General features: G+C 46.5%; 3 protein-coding genes across 7 annotated transcripts in view; 1 reads left to right on the top strand and 2 right to left on the bottom strand.

Moving 5' to 3' along the window:
- CNTN2 (contactin 2) overlaps positions 1 to 7,272 on the top strand; it is a 35,134-nt gene extending 27,862 nt beyond the window's left edge. Inside the window, exons 20-24 of one of the 2 annotated variants that reach the window (XR_004058711.1) lie at positions 1,229 to 1,415; positions 1,769 to 1,881; positions 2,354 to 2,522; positions 2,940 to 3,201; positions 3,385 to 7,272. Coding sequence is in view for 1 of the 2 variants with exons in the window: in XM_010365428.2 (XP_010363730.1) it covers positions 1,229 to 1,415; positions 1,769 to 1,881; positions 2,354 to 2,522; positions 2,940 to 3,049 (579 nt within the window). In the remaining variant the exon portion in view is untranslated. Of the gene's footprint in view, positions 1 to 1,228; positions 1,416 to 1,768; positions 1,882 to 2,353; positions 2,523 to 2,939 lie in introns of both variants that reach the window. The other variant, XM_010365428.2, reaches the window with a different exon arrangement.
- A 4,258-nt stretch (positions 7,273 to 11,530) lies between these two features.
- Positions 11,531 to 12,987, bottom strand: TMEM81 (transmembrane protein 81). Its single transcript, XM_010365429.2, has one exon. It carries the CDS (start codon positions 12,720 to 12,722, stop codon positions 11,955 to 11,957), a length of 768 nt encoding a protein of 255 aa, XP_010363731.1. The 5' UTR covers positions 12,723 to 12,987; the 3' UTR covers positions 11,531 to 11,954.
- Positions 12,988 to 14,541: 1,554 nt separating this feature from the next.
- The window catches only part of RBBP5 (RB binding protein 5, histone lysine methyltransferase complex subunit), a 38,108-nt gene continuing 31,298 nt past the window's right edge, over positions 14,542 to 21,351 (bottom strand). For 2 of the 4 annotated variants that reach the window (XM_010365430.2, XM_030936459.1), the window contains exon 14: positions 14,542 to 17,234. In XM_010365430.2, coding sequence (XP_010363732.1) covers positions 17,206 to 17,234 — 29 coding nt within the window. In that variant the 3' untranslated portion in view covers positions 14,542 to 17,205. The remainder of the gene's footprint in view (positions 17,235 to 21,351) is intronic. The other 2 variants (XM_010365431.2, XM_030936460.1) reach the window with 1 other exon arrangement.

Raw genomic sequence — 21,351 nt, 5'->3', positions numbered from 1 at the left:
GCCTGTAATCCCAGCACTTTGGGAGGCTGAGGCAGTGGATCTCCTGATGTCAGGAGTTTGAGACCAGTCTGGCCAACATGGTGAAACCCTGCCTCTACTAAAAATACAAAAATTAGCTGGGTGTGGTGGCCCATGCCTGTAATCCCAGCTACTCAGGAGGCTGAGGCAGGAGAATCACTTGAGTTCAGGAGGCAGAGGTCCAGTGAGCTGAGATTGCGCCACTGCACTCCAGCCTGGGCGACAGAGTGAGACTCCATCTAAAAAATAAATAAATAAATAAATAAATAAATAAAATTTTTAAAACCATGGCTTATGCCCACTGGGGAAGACAGACCCTGGAGGCAGCCTTAAAGTAAATGCTTGGCTAGAGCCAGCACTGGAAGCTGGGAGGGTAGAAGGAATGGGTTCTGGGAAGGGGCATGGCCTGCCCCTTTCATGCCAGAGCCCATTCAGACTGCCCTATCCAGGGGTGCACAGAGAACAGCCTGAGCCACTCTATGGACAGTTGAACATCCTGTCTCGGGGGAACTTGGGGCCCAGCAGTCTGGCCTGAGTACTGGGTCCACTGAGAACTCCACACAGGGGTACCTGTGGAGCAGATGGAAAGTGAAAGGAAGAAAGAGGGAGAGAAAGAAGGAAAAGCAAGAAAGAATCATCAGGCTGGGCCTACTAGTGATAGCACAAGTTCATTCCAGTAGAGTACTCTAGATTTCAGCACAATAGCTTAGGCAAGCCACAGTGTGGAGATAATTCCAAACTCTGCCCTTGATTTGAAAGCATGTTTAGCAGGTCTTCATGCTATGATTACCATGAAAATGGGTTTGCATGTATTAGGCAGCCTTCAGAAGCTTGCTTGGGGCCGGGGGGACTACTTTGCAGTACAAATAAGCATTTTCTATCCCTTAGCAGAATGCCCTCAGTGGCCCCCCAAGTTGTTGAAATGAGATGGGTTCCAGCAGGCCATTGCTAGGTTGAGCCTGTGCCACCGGCTCCCTGCCTGGCCCATGTCTTGAGCACCTTCCTTGAACTAGGCACCAACAGACAGCAGGGACTCACACCCACACGGCCCTGCTCTCTGGGTGCTCATGATCTAGTGTCCAGGTTCTGAGGCCTGAGTCTGGGTCACAAGGACCAGGATGAGCAAGAGAGGAACAGAATATGGGGGGCCGGGGCAGCCCTGAGATCCTGGGCTTGACTACTACCCCTTGGGTACCCCCGCCTCCTTCAGATCCGCTACTGGAAAGCTGGGGACAAAGAAGCAGCCGCGGACCGAGTGAGGACAGCAGGGCTGGATACCAGTGCCCGAGTCAGCGGCCTGCACCCCAACACCAAGTACCATGTGACTGTGAGGGCCTACAACCGGGCTGGCACTGGGCCTGCCAGCCCTTCTGCCAATGCCACAACCATGAAACCCCGTGAGTCTCTCTGCCTGGGGTGGGGGTAGGGGAATATGTTGGCGGATGGGTGCCTCTGGGATCACTCTTTCTCCAATGGTAAGACAGATGCTCTAGCCCACCAGCTCTGGGCTGGCCAGAAATTAGACAGCGAGCCTAATGGAAATAAGAGAATGGAATTCATGACCTCTGAAGCATCTCACACTTCTCCAACCTTTGGATTTTCATGGGCTTTGTTTCGTGGGCATGGGTGACAGAATGTGCTGGGTGTAACTGCTAGAGGCAAACATCCAGAGAAGGGCTGGCTAAAGGTGAGGGGGTGCGGGGTGCCAGGGAAACGTTTGGACATCTCTCCAATTCTTCCTCTGTGGCAGCTCCGCAGCGACCTCCTGGCAACATCTCATGGACTTTCTCAAGCTCCAGTCTTAGCATTAAGTGGGACCCTGTGGCCCCTTTCCGAAATGAGTCTGCAGTCACCGGCTATAAGGTGAGGAAGGGATCAGCTAGGCCCAGAATGGGAAGGAACAGCTCCTCTGTGTTTCCAGTGAACATAAGCAGCAACAATTTATAACAAGAGGCATCTGAGTGAGACATAAGCAAAGGGTTTGTGACTGTGAGAATGAAATTCATGAACGATTCTCTCGGTAACTCGCAGTAGGAACTATAAAAACAGGGGCAGATGGTGTCACTGCAGAAAGGCAGAGTTCACAGGGGCAGTGATGGACTATGAGGATGGAGTATGGGGGTTCTCCTAGCTTCAGGAGTCTACAGAAACAGTTCAGTGGCCTGCAAGCTTTCCTCCCACCAATGAGGAGCTTTGTCAATGGGGAGGAGGGGTGAGGAGGCTAGACCGCAAGGGCCCAGAACCATCGGGGCTCCTCCCAGTACCTAAAGCTGGGGAGGACTAAACGATCAGCCCTGGTGTCAGGAAACTCCACCTGGAAACCTCCTTCCCACAGATGCTGTACCAGAATGACTTACACCTGACTCCCACACTCCACCTCACCAGCAAGAACTGGATAGAAATCCCAGTGCCTGAAGACATTGGCCATGCCCTGGTACAAATTCGGACCACAGGGCCTGGAGGGGATGGGATCCCTGCAGAAGTCCACATCGTGAGGAATGGAGGTGCTGCCCCTCCCCTGCCCTTATCCCCTCGAGAGGACCAGGGTCCACCCAGATGCCTGAGGGGATCATTCCCACCCAGGCCAACTCCAGTCTCGACCCGCAAGGGAAAGTGGAAGGCAGGGAGGAACCAAGTGCAAAGTAGTCCTAGAATTGCTCCCACCACTTTTCTACCCACCCTGCAAACCATCCCCGAGGGCCAGGGAAGGGAGCAGGGTGCAGGGGGAGGCTGAAAAGCAACCAGCAAAAGCAAAGGGTCTACAAAACACTGTAGGAGTCCCGCTGAGAAGAACACCCAGCTGTCCGCTCCCAGGCCTGCAGCTGGCCCTGTGAGTCTCCTTAGGAAAGGTCTCAATCTTGCCACAAGGGTGGGGCTAGGGTAGTCCCTGGCCCAGCTGACTCAGCTTGTGCTGGTTTCAGGCACAAGCATGATGGTGGAGAACCTGGCAGTCCGCCCAGCACCACACCCTGGCGCCATCGTTTCCCACTCCGTGGCGATGCTCATCCTCATAGGCTCCCTGGAGCTCTGATCCTGGCACCCCTCCCTCTGCACCGCAGCTGGACGCCACCTCCGATGGACACAGCCGGCCGGCCCCTTCCTGCTGCCAAGGTGGCCTGACACTGTGCCAGAGAGTGGCTGGTTTTAAATACCTACTTTAAAACAGTGCCCTTTTTGTAGGAGGTAGGATATTTTCTATTCTGCCACAGGATAGAGCCCACACAAGGATTTTCTTTAAATTGAGAGGCACCAGGCAGTAACTTCCATGATGACACTGATGCCTATACCTGAGCTCTAGGCTGCCCGGAGGGAAGGAACAGGCCCATGGGAAGAAGGGGGTTTAAAAACGTGTCTTCAACTCAGCAGAGATGGCACTCTGGGACCCTATATGGACTCCGCCACTTGAGAGCAGTCCTAGGCCCAGCGGGAACACCAGACATGAACAGGCTGAAGAACTGGGGCGAAGTGCACACCTCACCGTCCTTCAGTCTAAGGAGAAGGGCAAGCCCTGGGACCAAGAACTCTCCTACCTTCTCCCTTGAGCAGCAGCAAGGACCCTGACGCTGTCCCTGATGATTCCCTAGGGGCTCCCGTCTGCCCAAGCGGCTGAGAACCAGCGCCCCGATGCCTGAGGCTGGGAGCCTGAGCCCCTTCAGCTTTGAGGGGGGTGATACTGCTTGGAGTGGGAGCTAAAAAGAGTTGAGAGGCCGGGGCCTTTGGTGGAAAGGGGCACCAGCCTTGGTCTGAGATAGTCACAACCCAGGTGACGTTGCCTTCTCAGCCAACACTGCCAACCTGACCCTGTCATCCCCAGATTGACAGCGCCACTTCAGGTGGCTGGGTGACTAAAGGGCTTGTCTTGGTGGGGTCTCCCACCCCTCTGAGACCCATCCTGCACAGTCCCTCCAGGGTTTGGGCAGGAGATGGCCAATCATGCGCCCACCTCTCCCTCCAGCGCTGCCTGCAGTCAGCTCGGCTTCCCTGACCTGCAGCCCCAGACTCTGCTCTCCCAGAACTGACTCACTCCTGCCTGGGAGGGGAATGCAGCATTCATGCTATGTGTCCTGGAATTGGGAGGTTTCTGGGAAGGGCAGAGGATAAATGTGGCCCTGCCTGCTCCCAGGTATACCTAGGACCACCTGGCCAGATCCGCTCCCAGACAGCCTTGGACTGCTTGCATTTCCCCAGAGGAAAAGGGGTTAATAAATGGGCCATCCTTTCCTGAGCTCTGGGTATACTACCAGTCATGGAACGTCAGAGCTGGAAGAGGCCTTAGAGCTCAGTTTCTTCAAGTCCCTCATTTTACGATGAGGAAATGGAGGTGGTCCAGAGAGGGTCTGGGATTCCCAAGGTCACACAGCCCGGAAGACATGGGGCTGGGTTAAGAACTCGAGTCTCCCACCTTTCTGTTCAAGACTGTTTGTCTACCCAGAGGAAGGAGGCACTGCTGAATGGCTATGGCCTGGCTAAGAAGGTGGTTAGAGTCAGTAGGGTATGAAAATTCTACTTCAAGGGGTTCGGATTGGTGATCATGGGGACTCGCATGGCTGGGTTCCAGTCCAAGGTGTGGGCAGAGCTTCTACTGAACTTCAACATGCAGTGCTGACTTGAAGCTCCCTGTCCCCCTCGCTCTTGCCCCAAGAAAAGAGGCCAAAGCAAGAGCAGATTCCCTAGGCAAGAGCAGCAGCACAACCAGGAAACCCCAAAGCCCGTTCTCCGACAGGTGGCCCTTCACAGGGGGCAGCAGGACAGGCATCTTGAAGGGCATATGTCCTCGGAAGCTCCGAGCCTGTTTTCTGTAGTTTACAGTTAGAGCTCTATTTTGTTATGGTTTTTTAAACTTTTAAGTCCTGCTCTATTTTCCTGGGCAGGTTTATGTTGATGTTTACCCACTACAATTTTTTAAAAATACAAGCTCACATGCCTTTTCCCTGCCACGACCATGCACCCTACCCACCCACCCGCCCAGGTCAGCTTTCCTGGAGCTGGCTAATCAAAGCCTCCTTACCTCTTCCCAGCCCTTACAAGCAAGGGTGCTAGGAGCTCAGCTATATGACCATTCTCCCTGACAGGGAGTCCAAACTTGGCCTAGCATCCCTCCTGGCCCCCCTCTGGCCATGACTTGGCCTGTGCCTGGTTCTCTATCAGAAAGGGGATGCTGAACAAAACCTCCTTCTAAGTTTTATCCAATTCCTTCCTCATTGCCTCGGGCTGCATCAGGGGAAGCAGGGGATAGGTGTCCAGTTGCTGGGCCGAGGGAGGAGCTGGTTTGGCACAGGACCTAACCAGTGAAGCTGGAGGCTACAGCCCCTAAACTTGCTCGAGGCCAACGATACTTACAACTAAGTACCTTAATGCTAATGAGGTCCACTAAAAAGGGGAGGAAGGCAGACCTCCTGGGAGACCCACGAAGGGTTTTTAACCAGGGAAAACTGAGCCACAGGAAAACCTAACCACTGTGCAGGCAGAATTTGTTTGGGGGATAGAACCGACAATAAAATAGATGTTCCTGCAGCCTGAGATTTCAGGTAGAGGACTAAGGTTTAATAAGACAACAGGTGACCTGAGGACATGCAAGTTTGTAAAATGCAACAGCCTCCTGCTAGAGTGACTTAAACATGAGCTTGCTTGCAGAAGACTAGATTAGATGCTTCTCAGAGTCCCCTCCTGCCCAGGGGTTCTCTGATTTTCATGTTCTCTGCCCAGATGGGCTGGGGGAGTTGACAGTGTGCTTATTTTCACTGTGATCATGAGACCACGGTTCTGGGTTATCTCCTCTCACACATCAAGCCCCAGAGGAGGCAGCAAGAGGAACAGCCACAAACAAGTACTTTACCCCACAGCTTAGTGGCCAGTAAACACCTTGGGGACTAGAGACAGGAACAACCTGTAGGCACCTCTTCAGGGCCCAGGGAGACAAGTGCCCTCTATTCTGCATACATTTGGGCTCCCCTTACAGAGCCCTTTGCCCTGGCTCCGTGGTCCTTGTTGCTCTAACAGTCCAGATGTACACCCAGCCTCAGGGGGAAGGCAGCTCTCTCCAGACGGAGTCTCAGGGGCCAGCAAGATCAGGTCATCTGCTTTCATTCAGGGCAGCAAATGATACAGATGGTGCCAGGGAGTGGCAAGGCCATGGGGTAGGTGGGGGGTGTCTTTTTCTTTTCATAAAGTAACAACAGATGAGACTGAGGTTAGACATCAGAAAAAAAAACCTCTGGAATGACCTTCCTCATTCCAGGAGGCCCTGCAATAAGGAAGACACTTCTTTTGGAGGGACTTTTGAGGAATTTTGGCAGCTGTTGACATGGGGTCTAAGATAAGGTGAAGCTGTGACCGGAGGGGTAGGAGATGCTCCCAAGTGTCCATCCAGAGATGAGACTCTTAGAATCAAAGTGTTCAGCCCAGGAAGTCTTGGAGATCCCACCTGCTGTGGCCCTGCACCTTAGGGAAGCCATTAAGGGGGCTCATCCAGGAATTCTGGTTATAGCCCAGTGCTTACCCAGCCTCTTTAGGGCAGCCCCCAGGGCCAGCCAGCCTGTACTCTGGGCAAGAGCCCAAAATGGCTAAGAATGTTTGACTCCCTTAATCTCTTCCCCAGCTACACAGGAATCTTTTCTCTGCCTGGTCTCAGAATGGGACTGCCAACCGGCTCGTCGGTCGGAGACGCAGTATCCTCAAACCTGTGGCCACTGGCAGGACAGTGGTGCTCTATCTCCCTGGGTGAGACCTACCTACCCTAGGCTTCCTCCTGGATGTGATGGGGGTTGCCAGAGAGGCTCTTAGCATAAAAGGGATTAGATGGGCATTTTTCTATGTGCCTCCAAAAAGCTCCATGGAAACAGGCACCTGGTAGCTGCGGGACACCCGTGGACTTGTGTATATGGTCATAGGCTTTGGGAAGACAGGACATAAAGGAAAATGAGAGAAACAAAATGGGTCAGATAGCTTTGGTCAGAGCCCCAGGCAGCCTTTGGGGCCTATGACACTTAGTGCCCTTAGATGGGATACATCTTGCCTCAGCCCCAAGATTCCTCCAACTTACCCATCCCATCCAGGGCCTGCACAGCTTAGAGAGGCTCAGCTTGGCAAATGCTAGGGCTTCATCGGGACCACTGACTTGACTCAGTGTTTGTTAAAACTGAACCACTCCCACTGGCCTACTATTTCTCTCTTGTATTTCTTGTAATGGTAGTTATTTATTGATTCTGGTAGCAGGCAGTTCTTAAATAAAGATGGTTTCTCAACCTGTTGGGGCAGCTGGCACGAGCTGTGGGTGTTTTTATCATCAGGCTAAAGCATACCTCCTTGTCCTGTTCTGTCACTCCAGAGGCTTTTATCCAAGAATTTCTTTCACCCCTCACACAGTGAAATATAACGAAGTTACAACATACAGTCTATACTGCTTCATTCAGTTCTAGGAGGGGGGAAAAATTAGGCCAAGATCTCAAGGCAGGTCCAAGCAGAACAAGCAGGCATTTGGCTAGAATCAGTTGGCTTTACCTAATACAGTGGCAGTAAACAATGCTTATGAGATGGTACTGCTTCAGGGTTCCCTCATTTTTAAGACATCTCTGAGGTGTTGACTCAATGGTCCCAAAGGAAAGTCTCCCTGCAGAGATGTTAATGATACATCTGGTGAGAACGAGGCTGCTGCCTCTACTCTTGGCTCACAGGAGCCACAAGGGTTTGAATTACTAGTCACTTTCCAGCCACACTTTCTCACACATTCAATAACCATTTATCAAACTTTTTTTTTTTTTTTTTTTTTAGACAGAGTTTCACTCTTGTCACCCAGGCTGGAGTGCAATGGCATAATCTCAGCTCACTACCACCTCTGCCTCCTGGGTTCAAACGATTCCCCTGCTTCAGCCTCCTGAGTAATTGGGATTATAGACACATGCCACCAAGCCTAGCTAATTTTTTTAATAGAGACAGGGTTTCACCATGTTGGCCAAGCTGGTCTTGAACTCCTGACCTCAGGTGATCTACCCACTTCAGTCTCCCACAGTGCTGGGATTACAGGCGTCAGCCACTGTGCCTGGCCTATCAAACTTTTATTACAGATGAAGATGTGTGTGAAGATACACTTGCACGGCTCTGTGTTTTGAGCCTTTCAGTGCAAAGCAGGTAGGGTTCCATGCTGACTATGCCCCCAGCTTTTTTCAAGGAAGAGGAAGACAGTGAGTGGAGGCCCCAGTACTCATTAGCTGTGTGCCCGGAAGCCCAGGCTGACAGCAAGCCTCCAGAAGGGGCCTGCACGGACACCAGCATGATCTCACAAAAGGGCCATCTCTTCCACTTTGCCCCCAAAGGGGATGTGGGAACACCAGCCACTCTAAATCCCAAATATTAGTCCAGTCAGCATCTCCTTGAGCCTGCAATGGTAGCTTACCTGCACAGAATTCAACAGCTTTTGCTTTACTAACACAACTGGGCATCTTTTATTCTCTTCTCTGCTCAATCCCTTCACCTCCTTGGAGTCAAAACTCAAGAGCCCAATGCACAGAGGGTTATAATGCGAGAGCTGTGCAAGAGTCCATCTCATACTTGACCACTGGCTGCCAACAGAGCACTGGAAAAGTTATTTAGCTCTTCTTGGGTCTCTCCATCTGGAAAATGGGACTACCCATCAGTCCTCCTCCCTCCTCAGCGATGTCGAGTTCATTACGTATAAAGTAGGATATTGTTTCATGGTCTTCTAGTGTCAAGACTGCTTGCTTAAAGTACAGCAGGCTATCTCCTGAATGTCTCAGCAAGTTGTCCCGTACTGAATGCTTCATCAATATTCCTGAACTCATGTCCAGTACTTCAGTTTACGTCACAGGATCTCACTGGATCCTCACAATCACCTGTTTCAAAGATGATGTCCAGTAGCTCGCTCCATTACACCATCAACAGCAGAACCAGGACCAGAACCCAGGTCTTCTGAAATCCATCCCCTCTGAAGTAGACAGAATGGGGGTAAGGGTGTGTGTAAAATGTAAGATCTTTTTTAAAATAAGAGCAATAGTAAAATGACTCCCTATGCCTGGGCCTCAGCCAGTGGTTCTCAACCTTAGCTATACATCAGAACCACCTAACAACCTTAAACAACAAAGATGCTCTGAACTCATGATCCACATCTAGGACACTGAGACAGCCTAGGAGCAATGACTCCCCAACAGCAATGAGCACGCCCAACACACAAACTTTGGTTTCTCAATGCTACTCCCCACACTAAGAGGGACCAGGGTTCCTTGGGGAAAGAGGACCAGATTCAGGTTTGGGGCAAGGAGAGTCCAAATGTGAACCTGATACCATGTTGCACTAGAAGCAAGAAAATGCTCAATGTCAAATAAAACCTCAGCAAAAGGGCAAAAGAGCTTGCCTGAGGGGACTTCTACTGGCCAAAACTGGGGACAATTTGAACATCAAGAAAACCAAACCCCCATTAACTGCAGTTTACTTATGCAACAATCCTGCACATGTACCCCTAAACCTAAAAAGTTAAAAGAGAAAATGATAGTGTATTATATATAGTTCACTGAATAAGAAGAATCTATTGAGACCTCAAAAATAAAAAGAGGGTAAAGAGTAAGCTCTTCTTTACAGAGAAATGCAGGCTAATATAGGTAAGATGAACGTAAAGAATTGCCAGTTTGCAGTCCCCAACGTGTAATGATGAACAAGGCAAAAACAATGGATGCCAAAACATGTGAACAGTTTTGGAGAGCCATATAATCATAAAGTATTACCACACAGACTATGAATTACAAAGGGGAAAACACACACACACACACACACACACACACACACCCCACCCATCTGTGGCGAGATCTGGCCATCCACCACCTTAACCAAATGATCAAACTTATTATCAATAGTGGGTCAACCTTGGCTGGGAGCAGTGGCTCACGCTTGTAATCCCAACATTTTGAGAGGCCGAGGCAGGCAGATCACCTGAGGTTAGGAGTTCGAGAACAGCCTGGCCAACATGGCGAAATCCCGTCTCTACTAAAAATACAAAAAAATCTCGCCATTCTCCTGCCTCAGTCTTCTGCCACCACACCCAGCTAATTTTTTGTACTTTTAGTAGAGACAGGATTTCACCGTGTAAGACAGAATGGTCTCGATCTTTTTTTTTTTTTTTTTTTTTTTGAGACAGAGTCTTGCTCTGCCACCCAGGCTGGAGTGCAGTGGCCGGATCTCAGCTCACTGCAAGCTCCGCCTCCCGGGTTTACGCCATTCTCCTGTCTCAGCCTCCCGAGTAGCTGGGACTACAGGCGCCCGCCTCATCGCCCGGCTAGTTTTTTGTATTTTTAAGTAGAGACAGGGTTTCACCGTATTAGCCAGGATGGTCTCAATCTCCTGACCTCGTGATCCGCCCGTCTCGGCCTCCCAAAGTGCTGGGATTACAGGCTTGAGCCACCGCGCCCGGCCCCGGTCTCGATCTTCTGACCTCGTCATCTGCCTGCCTCAGCCTCCCAAAGTGCTGGGATTACAGGCGTGAGCCACCCCATGCCCGGCCAGAAATTAATTTTCTTAGTGTGATAAAGATACTGTGGTTACAGAGGAAACATCTTTATTAGGAGATGCATACATGGTTTAAGAGTAAAGAGTTGCAATGTCTGTGACGAGCTTTCAAATGGTTTAGCAAAATCAATCTTTATTGAGAAAGATAATTGTGACAAAATGTTACTACCTGGTGAACTTTGGTAAAAGGTCTATGGATGGTCACCAAACATTTCTTTCAGCTTTTCTATGGGTTTGAAATTTTTGCAAGTTAAAAGTAAAAGAAATAATAGAGATCCTCTGACTATAATTTAAACTGAGTTGGCAATGTCTGGATTACAGCTCAAGAAACTTTATTTTTCACAAGATCATCCAGATGATTCTGACGCATGTCTAGAGAATCACTGGTCTTTGGTTTCTGCTACCTCCTGTAGCCAGAGAAAAGTGAGAGGAAGAAAAAAGAAGTAGCTCAGTTGGTGGCCAAGAGCCTTTCCCTGATTGTTCCACAAGCCAATTATCTCAGACATGGTCCAAATGGCCTTGGAGTCTTAAGACTGGATTTCCTATGGAGGAATCAAAGTACTAATCCTCCCGTGGGGGCCTTGGCTGCTGTAAGAAACCAATACTTGACCTTCCCAGGAATACAAGCTTCAGGGCACTGAAAGAGCTAAAAGGACTGGAGCAGAGGCAAGCCAAGGTGCTGTCTGAATAAGGGGAAACCCGCCAGGTGAAGAATCTAGTGTTTTGCCAAGAAATTCAATTAATACCAAACGGGATTTACCTGGGCAGAACAGGCAATTTGTTAATATTCAGTGACTGTTACACACCTGAGCCGGATGTCATTACTAACAACCCCTGTCGTAGGCTTAAGCACTGCACGCCCTGCCCCCAAAAGCAGACAATTTGTTTAATGTCTATTCTAAGATACCTGAGGAAAATGAAGCCAGACTGATTATGGGACAATTTAAACAAATACAAGAAACTAAAGAGCAGAAAAGAAAAAGTTACGTCTCCATACAGCTACTGTGAATCATTTTTATTGAAGAAAAAAATGTTCATTAGAAAATCTGAATACATCCCTCTACATGAATACACAGCTCAGAAGAGGGGAAATGGAGGCGGGAGGCATCCAAGTTATAAAGGGTAGAAAATGAATGCAAGCTTCTTTGAACTCTTCCAGGAACACAGGCAATGCTTGCAGTTTTCTGGGTACCCAATGGGCAGGGACGATCAGGAAGAGATCCATGGGACATAAGGAAGTTAGATTACTGCCCATAGCTCCCAGGAGGTTGTCCCCTCCATTTCTCCCACTCATTCTTTTGGCCGTGGGAGCCTTCCCTCTAAGCTGATCCACTACCAGCAGCCAGAACACTCCCCTAAAAAGCTAGCTTGGCTTCCTGGGCAGCCAGATCTTCAAGAGCAAGGCTGTTACGTTCTTGAGGCTGTCACTGCTGCAGGCCCCCCCTCAGCACACAGAGGACAATCCTCACTAACACACCACCAACCACTCCACTGGCAATTCCTATCCCCAAGGCTGACGCCACCTTCTTTTTCCACTTTGGGTGGTGAGGCTTGGAGTAGCTGTCCAGATTAACTTCCAATCCCTCATCTACTAACTTCTGATCTTCAGTAAGTGACTGATGGAAATTCAGGTTCACCAAGTTAGGAGGAAGAACCCTCAGCCCAAAATAGAGCCTCTTGACAAGTCTCAAGTTTTTTAACAGCTGCACATCACATCGGTATGTCCCAGAGTCATACTCCTGAGCATATTTAAACTTCACAAAGTGAGAGTTGGCTCGGAAGGGTTTGAAGACCTCGTCGTCAGTGGAGATGATACCTCGAGCAAGTCTCCAGGTGAACCGGAAAGCTTCCTGTCCAATCTCCAGGACGTCTGAACTCAGACAGCTAAGCTCAAATTCCTTGCCAATGAGAATGGTGAAATGGAGCATCCCACAGATCCAGTTGGTCAGACATTCCAAGCGCTGAGTCTGACATTTCCTTCTCACTCCATCAGGGCCCACCTCACAGACAGTCTCCTCCTTATAGCCAAGGCCACAGGTGACCGTACAGGTTGTGGCACTGATGATAACTTTCCCCACAGCTTCCTGCAGCTTCTCAGGGATGGCCAGTGTTTTAGGTGTAGTCACCACCAAAGGCAGGTAGAAGGCCAACCCCAGGCTCCCAAGGGCAAAACTAGTGGCCAAAATCTTCATGTCTCGGTAGGCATTTTGCCACCCTTAGCCAGCACCCACAAGCTATTCCAGCTGAATCCTCTACAAATCACAACTTGATTCCTTTGACATGAGATATCCTTCAAAGTCAAAAGATAACGATGCATGTATTGTCAATAAAACAACACAACTTAATAAAAGTCCAGTCCTTATAAACAGATGCCACAAGGCAGGAAAAAAACATAATGGTGTTGCTTTACTATCTATTTTTGTTAATAAAATAACCACCTTACCAGTCTTCATTCTTTTCATTGCTTTTTTTTTTTTTTTTTTTTTTTTGAGACAGGGCCTCACTCTGTCAACACAGGCTGGAGTGCAGTGACACGATCACAGCTCACAGCAGCCTCAACCTCCTAGGCTCAAGTCATCCTGCCACCACAGCCTCCTACGTAGCTGGGATTACAGGTGCAGGCTACCACACCTGGCTAATTTTTCTATTTCTGTAGATACGGGGTTTCACCCTGTTGTTGAGGCTTGTCTCCAACTCCTGAGCTCAAGCAATTCACCCACGTCAGCCCCCCAAAGTGCTGGGATTACAGGCGTGAGCCACCGCACTGGCCGTTTTCGTGTTCTTTTAATGACTTTAAATCCACCTCTTGGGAAGACAAAGAAGAAAAGACTTCAGAAACTGAAGTAAATTTCCAAATTACCTCAAATGCATAATGAAGTTACGCTCTTCCTCACCCTTACCCTTCCCTTCTATAAACTAGGATCTAAACTAAGGGTTTCAAAAGCCCCAGTTAAATGTCACCAAATAAAAACAAATACTAAAGTCTAAAAAAAGGAAGATTAACTTGAATTATTTCAATGCTCCTAAACCTCCTATAAAAAGGATTAAGAACTCTGGACTGGGAGGCAAGTAACTTACCCTTCCTGAATTTCTGTTTCCTCCTTTGTAACTTCAGACCTCCTTACCTATCTGAGGAAGGTCACTTAGAGCATCGAATGATATACTGTACGTGAGAACATTTTGTAAAGTGTAAAACACTGTTCAATGTGTAAGGTATTTTAAATAGAAATGGAAGTTCATAAAGACAAGGGCCAAGATGACCATTTCAAATCAGAATGTTTAAGGTTATGTCAAAGGCAGCTCCTCTCCCCTTTTTAGGCACTCTTTCTTCCCAAGGATACCAAAGATATATTTTGAGTGAGAGGATGCGTTATGCTCCCTGACTCTTGGCCTACTCCCTTTACCCTACAGAACAGAGCTCATCATTCACTTAGGTCAACGTTGCTATGAAACAGCTATGATGTCAAAGATGGAGTTCTCAATCACATAGAAGATTAATAAGTAGACCCTCAAATTTGACATTAAAATCAAAGACTTACATAGACTTTGTGAAACATCTTATCTTTAGGAGACAATGAGCATATACTTTTAAAGCTACTTCATTCAAAAAAAAAAAGGCTAATAAGAATTTAACCGTACTTATGTAGACTTGAAGAAAGATCCTTGGAAGGCAGGAACTTCCTAGCATGCATTTTTGTAACCTCCAGAATGCCTAGTCCTACGGCCTCTTCAGAGTAATTACAAAACTATACTGAGTTAAGTAATTGGAAGACAGATCATTACTAGATGACCTTTTTGATCAACAACTTTTCTGCTTGCATCATTTATTTATAATCTCATCTAGAGGCAGAAATCTAGACTACCTGTCCACTCCCTACCCCATCCAGATCTATCTTTCCACACTGAAAGATCTAGTATCAACACAGGAAACCACATTTTCCTTTGTACTAAAACAAAGTGGCCAGAAAGTTCCAGAAGTGAGCAGTGTTTACAAATAAACATCTACACCTGTTCTTTAATAAACATCCGATTTTATTTACAAAGCATTAAAGCTTCAGCAAGAAGTACCCAAGGCTAAGTCTCATCTTGTACAAAACTACATAATTTTTTTTTTTTTTTTTTTTTTTTTTTTTGAGATGGAGTCTTGCTCTGTCACCCAGGCTGGAGTGAGTGCAGTGGCACAATCTCGGCTCACTGCAACCTCCGCCTCCTGGGTTCAAGCAATTCTCCTGCCTCAGCCTCCCGAGTAGCTGGGATTACAGGCGCCCGCCACCACGCCCAGCTAATTTTTGTATTTTTAGTAGAGACGGGGTTTCACCATGTTGGCCAGGCTGGTCTCAAACACCTGACCTCAGATGATCCAACAGCCTCGGCCTCCCCAAGTGCTGGGATTACAGGTGTGAGCCACCACGCCCAGCCCAGAATATTTTTAAAAACAAAATTTTGGGGGTGGCAGGGCAGGGATGACAAAAAGGAAGAGAATATACATATATTGTACAAATCAAATAATTCAAATTGAAATGGATAGAAGGTTTTAAAAGTTGAAAAAAAAATTCCAAAAACATAAATAATTATTAGGAGCTACCGCCAGAGACAATTTGACAGGGCTTAAGATGATTTTCTCAGTAGCCAGTTTAGGAGGTGGACATAGCACAAACATCCAAATGCACAGGCAGAGGAAACCAAGTTACTTCACACATGGAAATATGGCAGAAACCCTCTAAGTCTCATACTTTGCATACTGCTGCAGTGTATAGTGCAGAGGACTGGAATGGATATGTCTGCAAAACAAAAACATGTCTAGTGAGCCACCTACTCATCTCAACCACTGGTCTAACTCATGACAGTCTCAAAACGAGTAAGAAAAAAGTAGCGGCATCTAAAAATATAGACATTTTGCAACTGACTCAGGGAGAGCTCTTTCTTCGACTACTGAATATACTGGTTCCAAATGATGGAGTGAGACAAAGAGGCTCTTACTGACGTGCTCTACTTTGATTTCTATCCTAAAATCTAAAAGGTAATCAATGTGTTTGGTTACCTATAGGAGCATCCACCAACTGACATATCTGATATATTTCTTTTTTTTTTTTTTTTGAGATGGAGTCTCATTCTGTCATCCCGGCTGGAGGGCAGTGGTGCGATCTCCACTCACTGCAACCTCTACCTCCCAGGTTCAAGTGATTCTCGTGACTCAGCCTCCGGTGTAGCTGGGATTATAGGCATGTGCCACCATGCCCAGCTAATTTTTGTCTTTTAAATAGATACAGGCTTTCACCATGTTGGCCAGCCTGGTCTCGAACTCCTGACCTCAGGTGATCCACCCGCCTCAGCCTCCCAAAGTGCTGGGATTACAGGCGTGACCCACCGCGCCCGGCTCACCAACTGATATATTTCACAGTAAGCACAGTATTTAAATTCTCCTTTTAAAATACTGATAAAAAAAGACAGTCCAGGTTAAGCACTTCCAGTCAGCTAAAAACACCACTCAGAGAAGCTACTGAGCCCTTTTCACACCTGGTTTCCTAATGGGATTTTCAGAGAATTTCAAACATCAAACGTACACATCTATCCAATCTGCTATTTTTATATAAAGAACAACAAATGTCAAAAAAAAAAAAAAAAAAAAAAAGCTAAGCAACCTTTCACAGAAAGGAAGTGACTGAAAACACAGTAAGAAAAAGGAGCACAGGTACAGGAAGGGAAAAAACGCAATGAGTGATGAGGCTAGCTTTCCACAGGCAGTGATACAAAAAATTCACCTTGATCTTTGATTTGAACTATGTGGTTTGCTGCTTTGATTCTGGATGGTTTTACTTTACTCCTTGCATAGATTCCCCCAACCCAGTAAAAAAGTAGCTTGTTGAGAGACACCTGGGTTTGTTTCCATCTCTGGAAGCCAGCACAGGTAAAGCAATATAAACTATTGATGATTCATTGCTGGAGATGGATAAAACTAGCTATCTTCAAAAACCATGATTAATGACAATGAACCAAGATTGGAGGGAAACATGCAATGAGAGGAAAACAAGGGAAAACCCTGAATTGTTACAGCCCGGCTTCTTGGGCAAAATGTGGTATGGGAGGAAGAGAGGGCCTTCATTGTTCCCTTTCTGAAAATTCGAAATCTTTCAAGCACTTTCTTTTCTGCCCATCCTTTGCACACAATATGGAAATATAGGAGGTATTAGGGGAGAGGAGAAGTTTAAAATGAGAGTATGCAACAAAAGTTTTCCTAGGATACCAGTAGCAAAATTTCAGATAAGAAGTCACTCAAGGACATGCATTGAGGACAGAAGGCAAATGGGAGATAGGAAATGACAGGTCAAAATGACGCTGGGTACAATACAGTTAGATGAGCAAAACACAGGTATTTTTTCTCCAGCAACAAAACTAGGCATCAAAGTTTAAATCAGTCAAAATTCCTATCTGATGTCTTCACAAATCTTCATTCCTGAGAGTCTATTTGGACTTATGCTTGAAAGGGAAGGGAAGGTCGTATACTCTTCTTCCATAATTCACTTCTTCATTTAAACATAAAATTCACCCTCCCACCTCCTGGGTGGGAGGCACACGCCTTTGTTTTAAATTAAAGTCAATTTTCAAATGACTGACCACAGTGTCCAGAGGCCACATGATGGCAAAGTGGGAAACAATGAAGAACTTCAAAGGTCTTCATAACAGTTCTGAGATTGCTCCTCCTGCTAAAGAGATTAGACACAAAAAGATTTCTTTTAGCTTCAATTTAGACCAGTTACTTGTAAGAACAGAAATATTGAATGCTGGATGATGCATTACAACCACACGTGGACCAAGAAATTTCCCCTTTTCAAGAAAAGTCATAACCAACTCCAACTCCCAATTACTCTTTATTGAACAAAACAATCCAAATCCAAAACCCCCCACCCCAATACTTTCCTCAGTACTGTCCCAAAGGGTGGGGGGAAAAGCAAAATGATCAGAGTTCTACATTTTTTCTAAGCTGCTAACCATGCCCTAAGGTGCTAATAAATAATGTTTAACATTCCAAAAAGTGCAGTAAGTAGAGAAGAAATTTTAGGGTACCACACCTTTCAACCCTTCATATATTTAAAGATTGATTAGTCACTAAATGATTAACAAGTGAACAGGAAACCCTTCTCCCAGCACCACAGTTCCTTAAGTGACATACTTATCACCTTAGAACCCCAAATACGGTGAAATGTTCATGAGAGCTACTGTCCACATTGCTACACACCAACGATGATTGATAAATAATATCCTGAATAATAAAATGAAATGAACACTTCCCTGATTATTCCAAGAAGCTGCTCAACCTCTGAGAGACATCCTTAAATGAGCTGCTGTGAAATATTAACTAGGAAGTGTAAAAAGAGAAGAAGGTGAAAAAAATCCTCCCAGGTGTCATTTGGAATGGCAGAGAGCACCTGAAGGTAAAATGGTTAAAAAATAATCGCCCAAATTATGAAACAAAAGTACCCATTTATATAACTTTGATTTTTAAAGTTCCTGCACAAATGAAAACTGGCAATAAAAATATATTCACAAGTGCCTGAGAACACACTGAAGTTACAATGAGATACAAACTTTCTACTGAATGTTATGCTGTTAAAAATCAAATTTAAACTTTTCATAGTTCAGTCAGATTAAAAGCTTACTTAGCACCGGTTTTTCAGATCTCTCTCAACATAAATCACAAGGAATTCCTTGCATTGATTTTTTTTTTTTAGACAGAATTTCACTGTTGTTGCCCAGGCTGGATTGCAATGGCGTGACCTCAGCTCACTGCAACCTCCGCCTCCTGGGTTCCGACGATTCTCCTGCCTCAGCCTCCTGAGTAGCTGGGATTATAGGCGCCCACCACCACCCCCGGCTAATTGTTTTGTATTTTCAGTAGAGATGGGGTTTCACCATGTTGGCCAGGCTGGTCTTGAACTCTTGTCCTCAAGTGATCCACCCGCCTCAGCCTCCCAAAGTGCTGGGATTACAAGCGTGAGCCACTGCACCCGGCCGCACTGATTTTTAAAAAACCTCCTGAGATAGAAAAATCCACTCCACAAGACTCAATATCATGCCTTAACTACTTTAAGGCAATTTTCACCAACTATTCCCACAGGTACCCTGACCAATTTAGTTGTAATCGTTTAAAAATGAATACAACATAGCCATTTTAAATCTAAATCATAATAGGAGAAAGTGGTTTGATCACTAATCAACAGCATTAGTAATGGGCACTCAAGATGACTAATGAGCTGCCTTACACTGGTTAGCTGAGGGCAGCTCATGTTTCTATACAATCCTTGTTCTTCTGAATACACAAAATAAATAAATAAAAACCAAACAAAACAAAAGCTTGTTGAGGCATCAGGCAACAATTCAAAACCAGAGCAAGCAGTACTATGAGCAAGATAAGATACACAGAAATAGCAATACAGAAGACTCCAGCCAGTTTAAAGACCTGACGCAGCAACTGCCCCCAAGGAAACATAGTATTTAGCTGCAACATAAAGGAAATCTCCAGGAATGTAATAGGTAGGAAAATTCAGCTCAAAATGACCAGCTATTATTGGTACTTTCCAGTAGCAGCCCAATCGAGGTCGGCCTAAGAGAACACTGAATCAAGATTTCAAACCCTACCTTGGTTAGCTAATAACATCTCATAGAGTGAGAAAGACTACCCTGATTCTAGCAGGAATTCATAAATTAGTCTTCACAAGGAAAGGAAGGAAAAGAAGGAAAGGAGGGAGGGAGGGGAGAGAAAAAGAGAAAAAAGGAAAACAAAACTACCAAGCATTAAAAAAAAAAATCCAGATTCAGTTAAGTGACTTGGAGGTGGTTCAGCGCCCTGGGGTGATGGGCTGGCACCAGGGCAGTGGTGTAGCACAGCCCAAGACAGGGAAATCTGCATGGTGCCTGTCCACTCCCAGAAGTGCCACCTCTGCTCACTTTGGCCCTTGCCATCTCCAACAGACCCAGGTGTGCACCAACCCCTTCAAGTCTACCATCCCATGAGGCCTTTAGAACATGTATGTAACCGACCACACCTTTGTCCCACTTTACTGATGTTTATTGTCAAGGAGCCCTACCTCTTGGGCAATCCTTGAGCAATCAGACAACTAGGAAGCTGGTGATTCTGCTCACATCTCAAGTTTCTGGTCTCAGGACTGTCCTCTGGAGAGTATTTAAAGTAACTAAGAAGCATTTGATAGATAGTGCAGACTATGTTAGCCTGGTCCTTCCAAAAAGTCCCAAGCTCAGGGTTACCCTCACCAAGCTTCACTTTGGGTCCTCATTCACACAGAAAAATGTCCGCATGAATGTGGGCCCTCTAGTGCTAGCCAACACTGACAAGCTATTTGACAGGAAAGAATTTTCTATAGCCCCAGATTCCAGATGGCCAGATTATCTCTAGAGTGGTCTGTCTGCCAATTTTCCCTTGAAATGCATATTTTCCTGTTAAAACAGACAACAGACTATGGTAGCTTTGTTAGGGCTAATCAGTTTAAGGAACAGTTTCTACAATAACTGGTCAACTACAGATATTAACAAACAGTTGTCATTCATCTAACTTGGGTAGTAACACAGCCTACGACTATAATCCTGCCTTTGAATGATTTGGCTCAAATGCAGAAGTTGTCCATGGGGCAGGGGGCCAAAACCTGGAATCTACACATACAACCCTCAGACTGGAGTGATTTTTTAAAATTGTTTGGCCTCAGTTTTGGATCAGATTTCCTTTCTTAATACCTGGTGGGAAATCTACAATGACTATATAGTGGCTTTTACTGAAATCTCCAAGGTATGGAAGAATATGAGATCCAAATGCCAGAGCTTCCCTCAGTGGTCGTGATAGGCCACATGCAAATCAGCAGCAGGTACCAATCTAACAGCCTGCTCAGGGCCCTCCAAGACGACCACGTTACTGGATGAAGCCCTTCCTGCACCCAAACAATCCCACATAAAAACATGACAGGTTGCCCTAAAACAGACTTTTGATGGAATTATCTGTGATACCCAATTTCATCACTCTCCCCAAAATTTTCAACCTCCACAAAGATCCAAACCACACTGCAGCTGGTCGATAAAGGCAGATGTAATCCTTCTGTGGAAGTCTTGGAACTATACCTCAATGCCCCTTTGAGGTTTTTGGGGTTTTTTTTTATTTTTTTCTTTTGTAGAGACAGGGTCTCACTATGTTGCTCAGGCTTGTCTGGAATTCCTGGGCTCAAGCATTCTGACTGCCTCAGCCTCCCAAAGTGCTGGGATTACAGGCACGAGTCATTGCACCTGGCTGATTTTATTTTTGTTTGAGACAGGGTCTCCCTCTGTTGCCCAGGCTGGAGTGCAGCGACGTGATCATAGCTCACGGCAATATCAAACTCCTGGGCTCAAGCGATCCTCCTGCCTCAGCTTCCGATGTTACTAGGTGGGCCACAGGTGTGCACCACCACGCCTGGCTAATTTTTTGATTATTTTGTTGCCCAGGCTGGTCTCAAACTCCTGGGCTCAAGCAATCCTCCTGTCTTGGCCTGTCAAAGTGCTGGCATTACAGGCATGAGCCACTGCACCCAGCTCAAGGTTTTTTCTTGTTTGTTTGGTTGCCTTTTACATAGATGGGGTCTCACCATGTTGCCCAGGCTGGTCTTGAACTCCTGGGCTCAAGAAATCCTCCCGCCTCAACCTCCCAAAGTGCTAGAATTACAGGTGTAAGCCTTATTTACCATACATTTCCTTTTGAAAAGCATATGATTAGGGATAGACAGGTTTTAAGAAGCTATAAGACTGTCCTAAAGTGTTTTAATTAATTATGTTTGGCCACAT

The sequence above is a fragment of the Rhinopithecus roxellana genome, chromosome 8, assembly GCF_007565055.1.
Source record: "Rhinopithecus roxellana isolate Shanxi Qingling chromosome 8, ASM756505v1, whole genome shotgun sequence".
NCBI classification, from domain to species: domain Eukaryota; kingdom Metazoa; phylum Chordata; class Mammalia; order Primates; family Cercopithecidae; genus Rhinopithecus; species Rhinopithecus roxellana.
This window is presented reverse-complemented; position numbering and strand designations above follow the sequence as displayed.

What these genes read in the sequence shown, in the direction of transcription:
- TMEM81 (XM_010365429.2), bottom strand. Translation starts at nt 12,722, where the DNA reads ATGAAGATTTTGGCCACTAGTTTTGCCCTTGGGAGCCTGGGGTTGGCC.